At 43.0% G+C, this 17,077-nt stretch overlaps 1 protein-coding gene across 1 annotated transcript in view; it reads right to left on the minus strand.

The window, feature by feature from the left end:
* cntnap2a (contactin associated protein 2a) overlaps positions 1-17,077 on the minus strand; it is a 355,408-nt gene that overhangs the window by 212,244 nt on the left and 126,087 nt on the right. Inside the window, exon 2 of the mRNA XM_066646476.1 lies at positions 1,619-1,729. Within this exon, the coding sequence (XP_066502573.1) occupies positions 1,619-1,729 (111 nt within the window). The remainder of the gene's footprint in view (positions 1-1,618; positions 1,730-17,077) is intronic.

The raw sequence follows: 17,077 nt of genomic DNA on the forward strand, positions 1-17,077 counted from the left end.
ACGGTGGGTTTAATGTGTACACGTGTCTGTGTTTAATTAAAAAGTCTCCTCGCCGTGTACAATCTGAGAAATGCTTATTGTAGCAATTAATATTAGGGTTTATTGTGCACATAACAGCACAGTGACTTCATTATGCTGCTGGATGTTGTTTACATGCGTTAAAAAAGGTCCCGTAGCCTCGGTGGGGGTAAAAATCTCATACATAAAACTCTCATTTGCTCCACAGTGGATCCAGCTCTAGTTATTTGACACTGTGCACCATCTCTCGAGCTTCATTTCTAGCATAAAATCAATCATACAAACACAAACACACACACACACACACACACACACACACACACAACACCAAACCTACACCACCCAGGTCTCAGACGCGGAGCCAGAGAGTCTTAGTTTAATTAAATCACCCGAGCAATGAGAAAAAAGCTCAGAGGAGTGAAGCAGAAATAATAAACATGGTAAGAACTAACAAATCTTCAAGTAGAAAATGAATTACACTCCCATCAACTCTGAGAACTGCTCCATTAGCTCAAATCAGGCGAGGATTCTGTTTCTGGACAGACCTGAACAGACCTCACAAACACAACACACCCCAAAAACACCTGAAAACACCTTAACACACCTGAACTCACCTTAAAAACACATTGACACATCTGAACTCACCTCAAAACACCTTAACACACCGGAACTCACTTCAAAACACCTTGACACACCTGAAAACACCTTAACACACCTGAACTCACCTTAAAAACACATTGACACATCTGAACTCACCTCAAAACACCTTAACACACCTGAACTCACTTCAAAACACCTTGACACACCTGAAAACATCTTAACACACCTGAACTCACCTTAAAAACACATTGACACATCTGAACTCACCTCAAAACACCTTAACACACCTGAACTCACTTCAAAACACCTTGACACACCTGAAAACACTTTAACACACCTGAACTCACCTTAAAAACAGTTTGACACACCTGAAAACACCTCAACACACCTCAAAAACACTTTGACACACCTGAAAACACCTTAACCCACCTGAACTCACCTCAAAACACCTTGACACACCTGAAAACACTTTAACACACCTGAAGTCACCTCAAAAACACTTTGACACACCTGAAAACACCTCAACACACCTCAAAAACACTTTGACACACCTGAAAACACTTTCACACACCTCAAAAACACTTTGACACACCTCAAAAACACTTTGACACACTGGAAAACACTTCAACACACCTTAAAAACACACGTGAACACATCTCAAAAACACCTCAACACACCTGAAAACACCTCAACACACATATAAACACTTTAAAACACCTGAACACACTTCAACACATCAGAAAACACATGGAGAAAACTGAAAAATGCCCCAACACAGCTCAAAACCACTGACACACAAGAAAACACCTGAACACCCCTATAAACTCCTCAAAAACATCTTGACACACCTCAAAAACACCTCAACACATCTGAACACACCTCAAACACATCAACACACCTATAAACACCTGAACACACCTCAAAAACACTTTGACACACCTGACTACACTTCATCACATGTGAAAACCCCCCAGCACACCTCAGAAACACCTCAACTTACCTCCTCTTCTGTTCAATTTTGCGTATCCTGGAGCGTAGCCGCTGGAGAACACAGACGAGCTGCTGAACGCACTGTGGGGAAGCGACGTGGCCAGGGCTTCATCACACTTTTCTAAAAAAAAAGAAACAGAAATATAACACACGGGTTACAACCATGACATTAGCCTTCAGGATAAACACAGTTCATTTCTATTCTACAACAACAGAGCAGGTCCCTCTCTGCGTCTATAAATCTCAGACGGAAGTAAATACTGATGCTGATGGCTCGGTCAAAAACTCAGAGTGGATCTGGCATCTGCCAGACGATGGGAAGAATGGGTCCTTTTCAAAGTGAATGGAGGGTGTGGTCACGTCAACACTGAGACTGTTACTGTGCTCCTATACACATTCTGCCGGGTCTAAGGGTGAATCCCATTTATTTTTTACCTCTGCCCCTCAGTTTTGAGTGTCCTCTTGAATCTCAGTTATAGGGTGTAGTGGTTAGAATCTTCCCCAGGAAACAGGACGACCCTTCAAGATCCTAACAGGTCATTAGAACGCAAATCAAAAAGAGCAGTGCTTCATTCCCGGGCACCTAGCGGTGCTCTGTAGCAGCTCTGCACCAGTCTGCAGTGATACCAGAAGAGCTGAGGACTTTAGTTAAACTTAGAGCGTCATTCGCCTTCAGAAGAGTTGTACAATCACATATTATCCCCTCCCCACACTCTACTGTGATATGGAGCTCAATTCAGATTCTTATTCTGCAGATTTTTGTTTCAAACTTCCAGTTCCGCCTTAAATGCTGTAACTACAGAGACATCAGCTCCTGCTAGTTCTGTCTTCTGCTTGTTCTGAAGTAAAGAGCCATAATCCACTGAAACTACATGAAACTAAGATAATACACTGGTGATCATGGTGTTTAAAGGACAAAATACTGACGTTTGTGTTTTTTTTTTTTGTCTTTCTGATGATACACAAGGCATCCTAACCCTCCGTTTGGAGTGTGTCTCTGCTAGAAGTGCCACATCGCCCTAACTCTTCACCCTACCCCTCAATTCCAACAAGAACTGAGACCCCCACCCCTAGGAAAAACAGAGAGTGAGGGCTAAAAGGTAACGACATGTCGTGGTGTTTCGAGTCACAGTCTGACTCTCCAGCTAAAGGCCCAGAACACCCAGCTCACACCCTGATCTCTTCACTTCAGCTTGAGAGACAAAGAAGAACAGCTCACATCTATGAATCTATAAATCAAACACTGTGTGATATTTGCAAATGAAGCTCCAAGCCATAGTGTGGTGCCTAGAGAATTCTGTGAGAAAGGATGGAGAAAAACTGCACCTGTACATCTTTGAGAGAAGAAGAAAGACAGAGGTGTTGGCGAGAGAGAGATAGACAGAGAGAGGGAGAGAGAAAGAGAGAGAGGGTAATAGTCGGACAGGCCGGTGCTAATGAGTAACTGTGATGTTTGAGTGTGATTAATTTACCTTTCTCCAGTTTTTGTCCCCAGTCAAATCTCTCTCTCTCTCTCTCTAACACACACACACACACACACACACACAGTGGAAATGTGTCTCATAAAAGTCGCTAACCATGAGCTGTGTTTTATTACTCTCATCTCAGCGCACAAAGCTGAGAGCCCAGAGGATGAACCATCTCTGTCAGATTCCAGCTCTGCAACACTGCAGCGCTTCCTTCACAACGTCCTGCTTTAACAGCACTGTACACAGTCCGGACTGTAACACTCCTCCTCCGTGGCGCCTGGAGGAACACACTCTGCTTCAGAACAGCAACGTGTAGGCTGTGTTTTTATTCTTGCCAGTCAAATATGGTTTGCATGAAGTTTCAATATTTTCCCAGCTCCAGATATCAACACTGCATGGGTACGCTTAGGGAGAGCTCCCAGCATGCACCGCGGGCACTGTTTTGGGGGGTTATTTTGGGGCTTTATTTTCATTGTTGTGTGCTGTGTGTTGTGCGCTTTTAAGTTCTTTGTGGCATTTTTGGGGCAATTAGCTCTTTGTTTGTAGCGAGAACTATGTTTTGTCTAAGGCCTTACCCTCAGATGCTGCCTCTCATTTGTTCTTATTTGAGTTTTCACAATAATTAAAGTGAAAGAAGTTGTGTCAATACTTCTTTAACATAAATAACTACATTGGGTGCAATAATTGAGATCTGAACGTTAGATAAACTCTTATTAATGAGTCATCTATACTTTTAGCATGTGTTGCTAAGTAAATAGAACAAGCAGGTTACAGTATAATCAACTTTCAGAAATGAATTCAAAGCCAAACTTGACTTCAATCAAATTAGAATTACTATTAACTTCATCTCATGATACCTTTAACTCAGCTTTTGAACTTATGTCTTTGAGTTGAAGCTGGTGATGTATACAGACCTCACCTAGGGCCCACATCTGGGTCACTCTGGAGCATTACTATTGGTCCCTTCATGATTAAAACACATCACATCATCTCCATCCCTTTGCATTCACTGCACCCCCGTCGTTTCCAGCGCTGCGGTGTGGGGGTTACATCACTGAGCCGCTGGTAAATTGCTGTTCAATCTGAAAACAAATTCCTCTGTATTCCGGTGAGGCCAGGAAACGAGCTGCGCGTTCGTAGGGATAGATTTACTCGTCCATGTGGCATTTTCCTCTACACAAATACTCCTGCCCTGAGCAAAGAGCAAGCTGTCTCCCTGCCACTCACTGCGGAGCGACCTAAATGGTGTTGTCGGGTTTTTTTTACCCAGCCATCCATCTGCACCTCGCACTCCGGCACAACTACCGCCAAGGAAATAAAACAGCAGGCAAATTGCGCTTGAAAGCTCAGAGTAAAACACACCAAGCTGGGCCTAGGTCTGCTCCTGAGGAGGGCTTTGAGTGTCCTTATATGAACCTGACGGCACTTACTTGTTTATTTGTGACTAAACAATAGAGATTTGAATAAACCTGTGTTACGTTTTTAGCTCATTTTTAGGTGTGCTATTTTTGGGGGGTATTGTACTGTGTACAGTGTATTTTAGGAAATGTAATCCCTGTAATCCCAGACAGATCCCACAGGTCTGGGCTCAGCGGGGGCCAGTTCAACAGCAACATATTTTTGATTTACAAATTGTTTTGTGTCTGTTTCCATTTCTTGATGAGCTTTAAACCCCTTCAGAATTTCATTGTTAATCTATTTCTAATCTGGTGGTGCCTAAAATGGGTGGAGCAGAGCTACTGAATGAGGCATGTTTGAGCACCGTTAGCACTGCTAGTGTTTCAGAGAGTGTGTGGGTGTGTGTGTGGGGGGGTCTACGGTATATTCTTATTTATAAAATAAGAGCTCTGAAAAAAAAATTGGGAACCACAGGTCAATTCAATATAAAGCTGAAAATCTACAAGAACAGCTCATTCATTCATTATCTGTAAGCGCTTATCCAGTTCAGGGTCACGGTGGGTCCAGAGTCTACCTGGAATCATTGGGCGCAAGGTGGGAATACACCCTGGAGGGGGCACCAGTCCCTCACAGGGCAACACTCACACACACATTCACTCACACTTACGGACACTTTTGAGTCGCCAATCTACCAACCAATGTGTGTTTTTAGACAGTGGGAGGAAGCACCCGGAGGAAACCCACGCAGACACAGGGAGAACACACCAAACTCCTCACAGGCAGTCACCTGGAGAGGGACTCAAATCCACATCCTCCAGGTCTCCGGAGCTGCGCAATTGCAACACTACCTGCTGCGCCACCGTGCCACCCTAATTTATGCTGAACGTTAAAGCAAAATTAGGTAGTATTCTTACCTTAAAATTACAGCTTCAAAGTTATTGTGTTGACCCACTGAGCTGGAACAGGGAGAATAGAGCCTACTCTGAACTCTGCACTGCAGAAACAGCACTATGTAACTTTTGGAGGAGGGGAGGAATGTTAGTTTGTGTCATTAGTGAAAAGAGTTGTCTGTCCACAAGCCGTCATGTGTTTACCCGTCTCAGACCACCACCTCCTCTACCCCCTATGTGTCTGTATTTGCCAGAATCTCTCAGCTGCGCCCTCTAGTGGATGCCCTGCTTAACATCCTCAGACGCATGGGAGTATGAGAAGGGTGCATTGTCTGATGTACATTAGGGAGCAGAAATGAGTCTTGACTTAACTACAACTACAGGATCTGTTGAAGATATTTGTTTGGCACCGTGAAGGAGCTGAATACTGATGTCCAGCGCTACTGAGGACTGAGAACTGACTTCATTATGGTCCCTCAGTGGTGTTTCTGAGTGGTATTGGTCCAGACAGTAGTGCAGTCATTAATAACTGGACAGGAGGGGCATTACCGGGTCATTTAAAACAAGTCCCACAAGATCGGGCAAAGAAATTATGTTTCATAACAAAGCAGAGTGAGCAGCCCCCCATCCCACCTCTCTCTGTCTGTCTCCATTTGTGGGCATATTTATGGCTGTTCGAGTGTGTTAAGGATGTGTGTGTGATTCACCTTGCCTGAGGAAGTCTCTGATCGCCAGTGAGATCGTTATCTTTTCCTCATTCACTGTCCGTCTACTTTCTGCCAGCGCTGCGCTTTCAGACGCCACTTAAGCCAATTTTATGCAGGAAATTCATTTCCCTGTGCTTTCTGTGATAATTATGTACGGCACTGCAATAAGACAGGCCTCTTCAAAGCATTCAGGGAAAAAAAATGTAAACAAGAAAACAAAATAACATTATAGAAGAGAAAGCACCCCAACCCCCCCGATCACAAACAAACACACACACACACACACACACACACACACACACACACACCTGAACCCAGAGCGCTGTTCCTGAACTGAAACAGCCCACAAACACCTCCTCGCAGGTGTTGAAAAGGTGCCTGTAAAGGCAGTAACAATTCGTTGCTTTTGTGATGTCATTAAGTTGACACAATTAATTACATTTTATATATAAGGTGTAAGTTTAGCCCCGCCCACTTACTCTGAAGTAATAAGATGTATCTCAGCTTGTAAAGCATGTGAACCGCTCTGAAACAACTTAACAGCATTAACATATTTAAATATATGCAAATACAGGCATCTGTATTTGGCTCCTGAAGGCCTGACCAATGGGAGAGCTCACTCAGCTGAACATACATAGACACTACAAAGAAATAAATCCAGATTGGACCATTACCCCTGGAGCGTTTACGTTTTTAACACTTTTCTTTCCAATAACAATCCTCCCAAAAGCTATGTCACGCCTTGATCAAGAGCACTTCAGCTGTGGATGTTGAGGAAGGAGAAATACTGTTTTTCACTCTCCACTTGTCCCCGTTTTGCCTCTCAGTACTGAGAATTGAACGAGCAGTCTTCAGGTCCCAAGCCCCTTCTCTAACTGTAAGATGAAGGATTACCAATGAAGAGTTTTAGAGAACAGCAGCCGCCAGCAGTGCTATGTCTGAAGAATACAATAAAAGAATCTTGAAATTGTTTTATTATTTAGGACAGAAGCGCCTTCAGCTCAGCCCCTGAGACCATACCTCTCATCGTCACCGTCCTTTTCCACCTGTGGCCCACGACCTACTTTATTTTTTTTTCCTCCTGAACGAGCTGGAGACGCATTTTTAATCTCCATCAGTATTCCACCGGCGGCACTGTCCACTGTGATCAGCCGCTATTCAACATCAGATCTTGTTTGGGTCTGTCTAACTCACTGATCATCTAACACAGAGGCAGGCCCCCCCAACGGCAAAACCTTGTCTCTCCACTCACACACACACACGGAGACGATGGATACACCGCGCTAGGCCTAAAAGCATTTCAGATAATACTGCTGTCAAGGTAATTCACACAGTGTGAAGCAAAAAGCACCAGGAGAATAATTACAGTCATTCCCAAGCTCAAAGATATGGCCCCCGTTTTGTTCTCCATGACAATTCAACAATAGATTATTATCAAATAGTTTCATCATCCATTCATCTCCAGACTATGGGAAATTTCATTTCCAGGCACTTTTTTATTTTTAGGAAAATAATGATTGAAAGAAATGACATGAACAGAGTGATGAGTGAGTAAGAATGAGAAGGGCGCATGAAGCAGGGGGTCCATTTCAGTCAGTCCTACAGCACAGACGACATATGCAGCTAAAGGATGATGGAATGACGTCCACATTCATCGTTCCTCGTTTATCAAGGTACAAGTGAGTATCAGCATCATTAATAAGAACCATAATAATAACAGCAGCAACAGACAATAACACTAACATTAATAATCTGTGCAGATGGAGCTCAGTTTCAAACTGTGGAATTATTTTTCCATGTGCACTGATATAAACACCAACTCCACTTCCTCCATGTACTGTTTAAAGACATATTACACTGTGCTTTTATTTTAAATGTGCCCACAATCTCTGCCCTAAACACAGAGGGTAGGGCAACAGCGTCTAATTCACTGCAGTAATTCATTCATTCATTCATTATCTGTAACCCTTATCCAGTTCAGGGTCGCGGTGGGTCCAGAGCCTACCTGGAATCATTGGTCGCAAGGCAGGAATACACCCTGGAGGGGGCACCAGTCACTTCACAGGGCAACACAGACACACACACATTCACTCACACACTCACACCTACGGACTCTTTTGAGTCGCCAATCCACCTACCAACGTGTGTTTTTGGATTGTGGGAGGAAACCGGAGCACCCGGAGGAAACGCACGCAGACACAAGGAGAACACACCACACTCCTCACAGACAGTCACACGGAGCAGGAATCGAACCCACAACCTCCAGGTCCCTGGAGCTGTGTGACTGCAACACTACCTGCTGCACCACCGTGCCACCCACTGCAGTAATATCTATTTATTTATATTTATATATATTTATATCTATTACTTTACACCATCACGCACCTCCATCACTATATTCTACTGTCCTCAACCAATCAGCACCCTCTGTTTTCTCCTTTGTTTATCTTCTCCACTCATCCTCAGTTAAACCCCATACAGTTTGGTCAGTAGGGGGAGCAGTGGGGAGATCTGACAAATGTATAGCAGTTAAGGGCTATTGCACAGTAATATAATATATATATATATATATATATATATATATATATATATATATATATATATATATATATTATTTCATGTGTGCTTCACTTCATATCTATTCTAAGAATTATACTGAACGTCCCTCATGAAGCTAAAAACAGCCTATTCTTCGCACAGTGATATTTGCCTACAAGAGGCATTTTCCCTTACTGACTGACTCCTAATGTTGACAGTTCAGCCATATTTCACATAGAACTTTTCCACCAATGAGGAACCAGGACGGTTCCAGTTCGTGAACTATATTTGGAAACCATTCTGTATATTTCCACTGACATAAACTGATTCGCGAACCAGAAAAATTAGATCCCAGCTGGAACCAAAGAAGAGGTTCTTCAGCACAAACCATGGCTTCGTCTCTAGGCGTGTCGAGGTTCAGTAACTCAAGAAAGAGCCTCACACACAGCGTTATTCCCCAGTGGAGCTGGTCTGGGTCATTTACAAAGTTTCATATAAATAAATAATAGGAAATAAAACAGGAACATGCTCCGTTTGTGTGTGTTTCTGGGGCTGCGTTTGGCTCTGCATTTCTTACATTTGTCCACTGTTCAAATGGTCAGCAGGACGGCTCAGAACTTGGCAACATTTACACACGTATAATATCTCACAGAGGGTGGCGGGGGGGACTGCTGAATTTGTCTTACTTACTGAATTTGTCTTACGTGAGTGTATTTGCCTGAACTATTGTAAAGAAAAGTGGTGGGGAGACGTTTTGTGGCATTAGTGTGTTTATAAAACTCCATATAGCTGTGCACAGCCTCCTTAAACTTCACGTGCTTTACTCTAACCTGTTACATTGAATAAATAAGTAACTGTAATTTTTTAAGTCAACAAAATGTTCTTGGTCTTCATTGTTCTTTGGTGGTAGATCATCTCATATTTATCTTTAAATAAAATGAACAAGAAAAACAATGATGTCGGTGTTATATTTTATAAACAAAACTTTGCTTAACTTAGACTTACCTAGTTTTTTTTTTTTTTTTTTTTTTTTGTTATAGCATTCTAGTTTAGTTGCTATGTTAGGGTGACCAGATGTCCTCTTTTACCCGGACATGTCCTCTATTTAAACTTAAAAAAAATGTCCAGGCGGAATTTCAAAACGGATTTTGTTTTTCTAGAGCTTACATAGAATTTCGAGAAATGTGTCATTCACAAACTAGCCCCGCCCTCCCCTACTTCGATTGGTTCGCTTGAGTGAGAAGGGGGAGAGGTGAAGTAGCCTAAAATCTTCAGATTGGACGGTCTACCTGAACATTTAATGGGTCAGTCTGCACGTCAGTAGTCCCCCCCCCCCCACCCACCCCCACCCCAGACATGTCCTCTTTTTCACCTTCTCTGATCTGATCATCATATGCTATGTATGCTATGCTATAGCTAACAGTTGATAGCTTTATTACATATATATACCAAAAACAGTGATTATAGAAATTCAGATTTAACTGAATATTTGGCCCTGAATATTTTTCTCCTTTTGGTCAAATTTTAAAGAAAAGCATGACCACAGGCCAGAAGCAAAACCCAAAGTTAATCTTATGTTCAAGCAACTAAACCTGGAATTAGAAGAAAAAAGTTATTAACAAGTTATGGCCTTCTGTAAAGACCGAGTGGACCAGAAGCACATGGTTCTCCTCTGAGCAGAGCAGATGAAAAAAGCATGTATTGGCAGGTTTTAGCATAGAATTACATGGTTTAGCTTGTAGTTAGCATGAAAAACACACCTCCCACATCGTCACTCCACTGAGATGAGCCTAGCACATGTTGGGCCTGTGTTTGTGGTCCAGGCACGCAGAGGTTTAATGAATCTTTTGAGGGTTTAAATGGAGGCTCTCATGTCGAACCTCAGGCCACAGAGCAGTGGAGAGTGAAGAACTTTGATCAGACGCTCAGAAGGCAGCTAGCACAGCGGGAGTGCTAACAGACAGCGGGTCACTACCCTGGGGACCACAGCCGGAGTTAAACCCAGCAGGACACCATCACTATCTCGCTCGTACACAGATATTACACATAAGCATGTGTTGGCATAGCAAATACGGGTAACACACAGCACATTTTAAAGAAATCATACTGGATTTGGAGTCTTTCTGGGTTCAACAAGAAACAAATTACACACATGATTTATTTACTGTGTGATACACCTTATTACTTAAGAGATTTGTGTAATTGTAAATCTGGAGGTCTGCATTGTGAACGCAGGCTTATTAGTTACAACATCTATTCATTCATTCATTCATTCATTCATTCCTTCATTCTCTGTAAGCACTTATCCCATTCAGGGTCGCGGTGGGTTCAAAGCCTACCCAGAATCACTGACCGCAAAGTGGGCCAGTATATTACATATACATATATTTTGATTCCAAACTCCACTGAAACTTATTTTAAACACTAGAATTCATAAAAAAGCTGCAGTGAATCAGCGAAGGGGAGCCGAGCACAGAAACTCATCACTTTATCTTCATTTTGTCAGCGTTCCAGGACAAACCTGAGCCGTTCTCTTCTAAACAAAGGATAAACACTGGTAAAAGGTGCTGCCAGAGCCAGGGAACGTAGAAAAAATAGTTGGTCTGTTTCTGGCCTCTCTGTGACAAAGTGAACTGACCTGGAAAGTGTCCTTATGAACGGCCTCCTGCAAAATTCAGCAATCTGCCTTTAACACAGCGCACAGGAGCCTGTTTCCCTCAGGAATTGACCATCTGACCCAGCACAATAACTCATTACACTCTCAGGCCACTTCATTACAAACAACCACCTCATACTGACACTCACCGGCCACTTTATTACAAACACCCACCTCATACTGACTACTTTATTACAAATGCCCGCCTCAAAGGCCACATTATTACAAACACTCACCACATACTGACACTCACCGGCCACTTTATTACAAACACCCACCTCATAAAGACACTCACTGACTACTTTATTACAAACACCCGCCTCAAAGGCCACATTATTACAAACACACCCATCGTACAAACACTCACTGGCCACTTTATTACAAACACCCACTGACACTTTATTACAAACACCCACCTCATACTGACATTCACTTACTACTTTATTACAAACGCCCACCTCAAAGGCCACATTATTACAAACACACCCATCGTACAGACACTCACTGGCCACTTTATTACAAACACCCACTGACACTTTATTACAAACACCCACCTCATACTGACATTCACTTACTACTTTATTACAAACGCCCGCCTCAAAGGCCACATTATTACAAACACACCCATCGTACAGACACTCACTGGCCACTTTATTACAAACACCCACTGACACTTTATTACAAACACCCACCTCATACTGACATTCACTTACTACTTTATTACAAACGCCCGCCTCAAAGGCCACATTATTACAAACACCCCCATCGTACAGACACTCACTGGCCACTTTATTACAAACACCCCCATCGCACAGACACTCACCGGCCTCTTTATTACAAACACCCACCACATACTGACACTCACTGACTACTTTATTACAAACGCCCGCCTCAAAGGCCACATTATTACAAACACCCCCATCGTACAGACACTCACCGGCCTCTTTATTACAAACACCCACTGACCACTTTATTACAAACACCCACCTCATACTGACATTCACTGACCACTTTATTACAAACACCCACCTCATACTGACATTCACTGACCACTTTATTACAAACACCCACCTCATACTGACATTCACTGACCACTTTATTACAAACACCTACGTCAATGACCACATTATTACAAACATTCCCATCATACAGACCCTCACCAGCCACTTTATTACAAACACCCACCTCATACTGACATTCACTGACCACTTTATTACAAACACCTACGTCAACGACCACATTATTACAAACATTCCCATCATACAGACCCTCACCAGCCACCTTATTACAAACACCCCATTATACTGACACTCACTGACCACTTCATTACAAACACCCACCTCACCGGCCACTTCATTACAAACACCCACCTCACCAGTCAATCTATTACAAATACACACTTCACCAGCCAATTAATTACAAACACCCCCATCATACTGACACTCACTTTGTTACAAACAATGACATTGATCTTGCACTTGCTGGCCTCTATATTGGAAACACCAACCTTGTTTCACTTGTCATAGTCACTGCTAGTTTTAGAGGGGTGTTCCATTTAAAAACATCAGGACTTCAGTGTGTCTGTGGTCCTCTGGTGTAAGTGAGAAACACACAATGCAGTTCAGGAGACTAATCACAGGAAATTATGCAAAATGCATGAAGTATATGATGACCATTTTAATGCATTTTTAACATAAGGAGCCATCTTCTTTATCCTATGATGCTGGGCATGCTTTGTTTTCTGTTGTAATCCAAGCATATGGTTAAAATGATCTCAATATACACACGTTCACAGCATTGAGTAATAAATGAACGCCTTGCTGTCAGAGGTGTAAAGAAATGAATGTAGGCCTCTGCTGGTGTGTATCACTCTCCGAAGCGTCTGATATTTCTGATATCGCTTTGGCCCAGACCCTAAGCTTCCTATGAATATGAAATTGTGTCCCATTTTGTCCCGTCCTAAATTCTGCCTTTCCATCTCCTGGTGATAGCAGGGTGACACATTGTTTGGCATGACAACCCATGTGTGAAATTGTTCCTTGGTCAGTGTGAATAAATAAGATTTGCAAAGATGGAATTAAAAATCACTGGAGGCATTTGTGGAGGTTACACAAACACAGCGCCGTTTCTTGCTCAGTCTGGGGGGGCTTTCACGTCAGCCATGATTACAGACACAGAGGAAACGAGAGCAGGACCTCAGCATGTGGGTGCTGCACAGACAGATCTGCAACTTTCTCATAAGAACCTGGTTGTAAATATAGTACTCAGATAGCGGATAGAGATTCAATAAATCCAGCTCCAGTTATTAAACCTGAAACCATTGTCAGACGTCCAAAGTTTTTTTGTGCCGTATTTCTGCAGAGAGCAACTTCATGTCATTTAGATTTGCTCTACCCCTGCAAAGTTTAGCCTTAGAAGCTGCCTGTAGGATGTTAGTAGATGTTTAAAACACTGCGAACACTGCCCTAAAGGACATTAACAGCAAGTTTGCTGGAGTATTTACTTCTGGCAAGGCTTTCTGTGAGGATTTGATGGCATCCAGCTATGAGAGCATTACTGAGGTCAGGTCCTTCTTTTAGACGATGAGTTCTGGATTACTAACCTCATTGCAGCTCATTCCTGGGGAGTTCCAAAGCCCTGTGGCCATCACTGGGCATTGAGCATGGTGGCTTTAGTCTCATATGCGGCTTCTCCAAAACTGATTCATTCCCTCTCAGGCTTTTTTGTTCGCCGAACTTATTACATCACACTAATTATTACTCTGTAATAACATGCAGCTTCACTTGCTCCTCCAGGGTCATGATTGGCAGATCCTGGCTTAACGGCAGCGGATGTGGAGGCTCCAGATGTATAAGATGAATACAGGAGGCTGCTGGATAAGAGTCTTGTTGCCGCGGGCAACACACAGTATCCCCAAAAGAGAGAACCCTCTTGCAGAGACACAATACATCCTTTCCTGTCCTGTCTAGGCAAAACAAATAAAAGAAAAGCTCTGGTTATATCAGACCTGTCCAATCAATACCAGCTTTTCAGTCGTCTGAGCAGCGAGGGTCCAAAATTAACAAATGAATCGACAGAGAACGAGATCTGGACACTGATAATCACCCTGTTGTGCTGGATTACTCTCTCTCTCTCTCTCTCTTTCTTACACACACAGTCTGACCTACACATCCACACTCTTTGTTCTCTCTCTCTGACTACATCAGTGCTGTTGACAGTGCAAGGCCCAGGAGGGACATGTTGCACTGTGTATCAGCTTTCACTGAGAGAAAGAAGACATTCTCTAAGGCTTACCAACAAAAGCACAGTCTGCTGCACACAGCACACTGTACATCCCTCCACATTTAACTCTTTGAAGCCTACAGCTTGGATAGAATTTACAGATGGAAATAATGATTGTTTAATTTCCAGTCTAAAACAGTCATTAGATAGAGAGGTATATAGATAGATAGATAGATCTATAGATATATTTAGACGGGTGGCAGGGTGGTGCAGCAGGTAGTGTCGCAGTCACACAGCTACAGGGACCTGGAGGTTGTGGGTTTAAGCCCCACGGTTCAAAAACACATGTTGTTAGGTGGATTGGTGACTCAAAAATGTCTGTATGTGTGAATGTGTGAGTGTGTGTGTTGCCCTGTGAAGGACTGGCGCCCCCTCCAGTGTGTATTCCTGCCTTGTACCCAATGATTCCAGGTAGGCTCCGGACCCAATGTGACCCTGAACTGGACAAGTGCTTACAGATAATGAATGAAAGTACAACCAGTCATATTGGCATACTATATTTAACTCATGAGGAAATAAGGCTCACATTGGAAAAAGATAAGAAATATACCATCTGTTTGTTTTTTGTTTTTTTCTGTGGTCTATTTTCCAACAAACCGCTGCAGACTCAGAGTCGCTTTCGGCCAGTGCTTTCTAATGAGAAAAAGTGACCGCTGCCAAAGTTAATAGAGAAGAAGACAAAAACATACATCTCTCATCCGGCGTTCCTTCAGCTGAGCTCAGATTGAAGGTAATTAAAGGTAAACTTCATTTCCTAATGGCCTCCTTCCTCCAGACCCCCAGGCTACAGCTGATATATAATGAGAAAGCGTTCGGGGTCCGCTCGGGTTAATGGGAGCCAGAGGCTGAGGAAGCTAGCACGCTAACACATTAACACGCTAATGTATGGAGCGCTGAAGCCACGAGGATTTGTTAGCATGCCTGTCACTATTTACAGCAACAGCTTTAAAAACCCAGGCTATAAATGTCCCAATCCGTCCTCAACACGGTCTAATGCACCAACAGACACTACCCATGCTTCCATTATAGAGGCAACAACATAAAACAAAGCACCAGTGCCCTCTGCGGCTAACGCTAACACCTTCCTTCTCACTGAGCAGGCCATTAGCGCTGGACTGATTGTGCCTGAGCTCCATTTCCTTCACACTTCTTCAAAACTTCAGGAAAATAATTGCTGCGGGTTTAATGGAACTAATTACACTTCAGGGCGGAAGGAAATCTAAGACATAAAATGCACTAATAGGAAGCGCACATTCTAATTAAAATCCTCCACCAAAGCTGGAATATCGCACAACAAAGTGGCAGTTAATTTTTCCCACAACATAAAAAAAGCACTCAAACTGGTTTTCAATCCCAGCACAAGATTTCCACTAGCTACAGCCCTGAGCCTGGAAAAGACTGGTGCTTTCGCCGCCTTTTTTTAAAGGATTCTAGTCAAACTTTTACATCAGGCATCAGCGATGGATCTTGGTGTGGACCTGGATCTGTCACCAAATTGTGATATGTTATTAAGAATATACCATAATGTTAATGGAACTTTATTTATTTGTTTATTTATTATTCAGATAGACACAAAACATGGGCAATGTGTGCAGCACCTGAAGTACTCAGACTTGGAGACCGAGGTGAGGCGTGGCAGACACATGTAAGAACCCTTAGAAATAGGTGTTAGGGGATCTGTATCCAGGTCTGCTACATCCCTGCTCGTGCAGTTCGGCATCAGACACTGTATACAATGTAGAGCTGTTATTGCGGTTGTTGATGGTGTAGCAGGTAAAGTTCATATAGAACTAGTGGCAATGAGAATGCATTAACGGTGCCAGTGGGGCTAGGTACAGCCTTAGTCACCAGAGAGGCCAGTGGGCATTTACGGTTGTTAATGGTTAAGGGTAATGTTCAGCTGATTTACTCACAATCCCCCCTTCCAACCTGTGCAGTCTTAGAGAATGAGCCTCCTCCAGATTTGCCTCATGCCTTTGGAACTCCCTCCCACCGGGAATTCAGCAATCTAAATCTCTATTGCTATTCAAATCTTAAAACACAGTGGTTTGCTGCTGCATTTAACCTCTCTGTTTCTTCAAGCCTATGACTAGCCGACTCTATGACTTTTTGTTTGTTTTTTACTCTTGTTCTTGTTTTCTAGCATTATGTGTTATTTGTTCCTTTTGTTTTGTTTGATTGTCGGATGTGATTGTATTTACGTGACACCCCCCCCCCCCCAACCCCAGAAGTTTACAAATGAGTTTCTAGTCGTTGAAACTTTCACGTATTTGCTGGAGTACTGAAGTTCCCTGTACTGTATCTGATCACTTAGCATGCCTGGAGAATGGCTGGGGACGCTGTACGTGCTAAGCATTGTCTCACAGCCAGAGAGACACTCAGCCATCATTCAAACAGAAGTGGACCATCGGGGCCCAGAGACCAAAGCTGTGTTTACTAATCAGCAGCGTCTCTGAGGATGTGGAAGCTACAGGAACCTTACAGCAGTGTGTTAGAGCTACATAATGCGTTCATTATAGGGCCCAAGCG

The sequence above is a fragment of the Hoplias malabaricus genome, chromosome 1 (genome assembly GCF_029633855.1).
Source record: "Hoplias malabaricus isolate fHopMal1 chromosome 1, fHopMal1.hap1, whole genome shotgun sequence".
Classification (NCBI taxonomy): domain Eukaryota; kingdom Metazoa; phylum Chordata; class Actinopteri; order Characiformes; family Erythrinidae; genus Hoplias; species Hoplias malabaricus.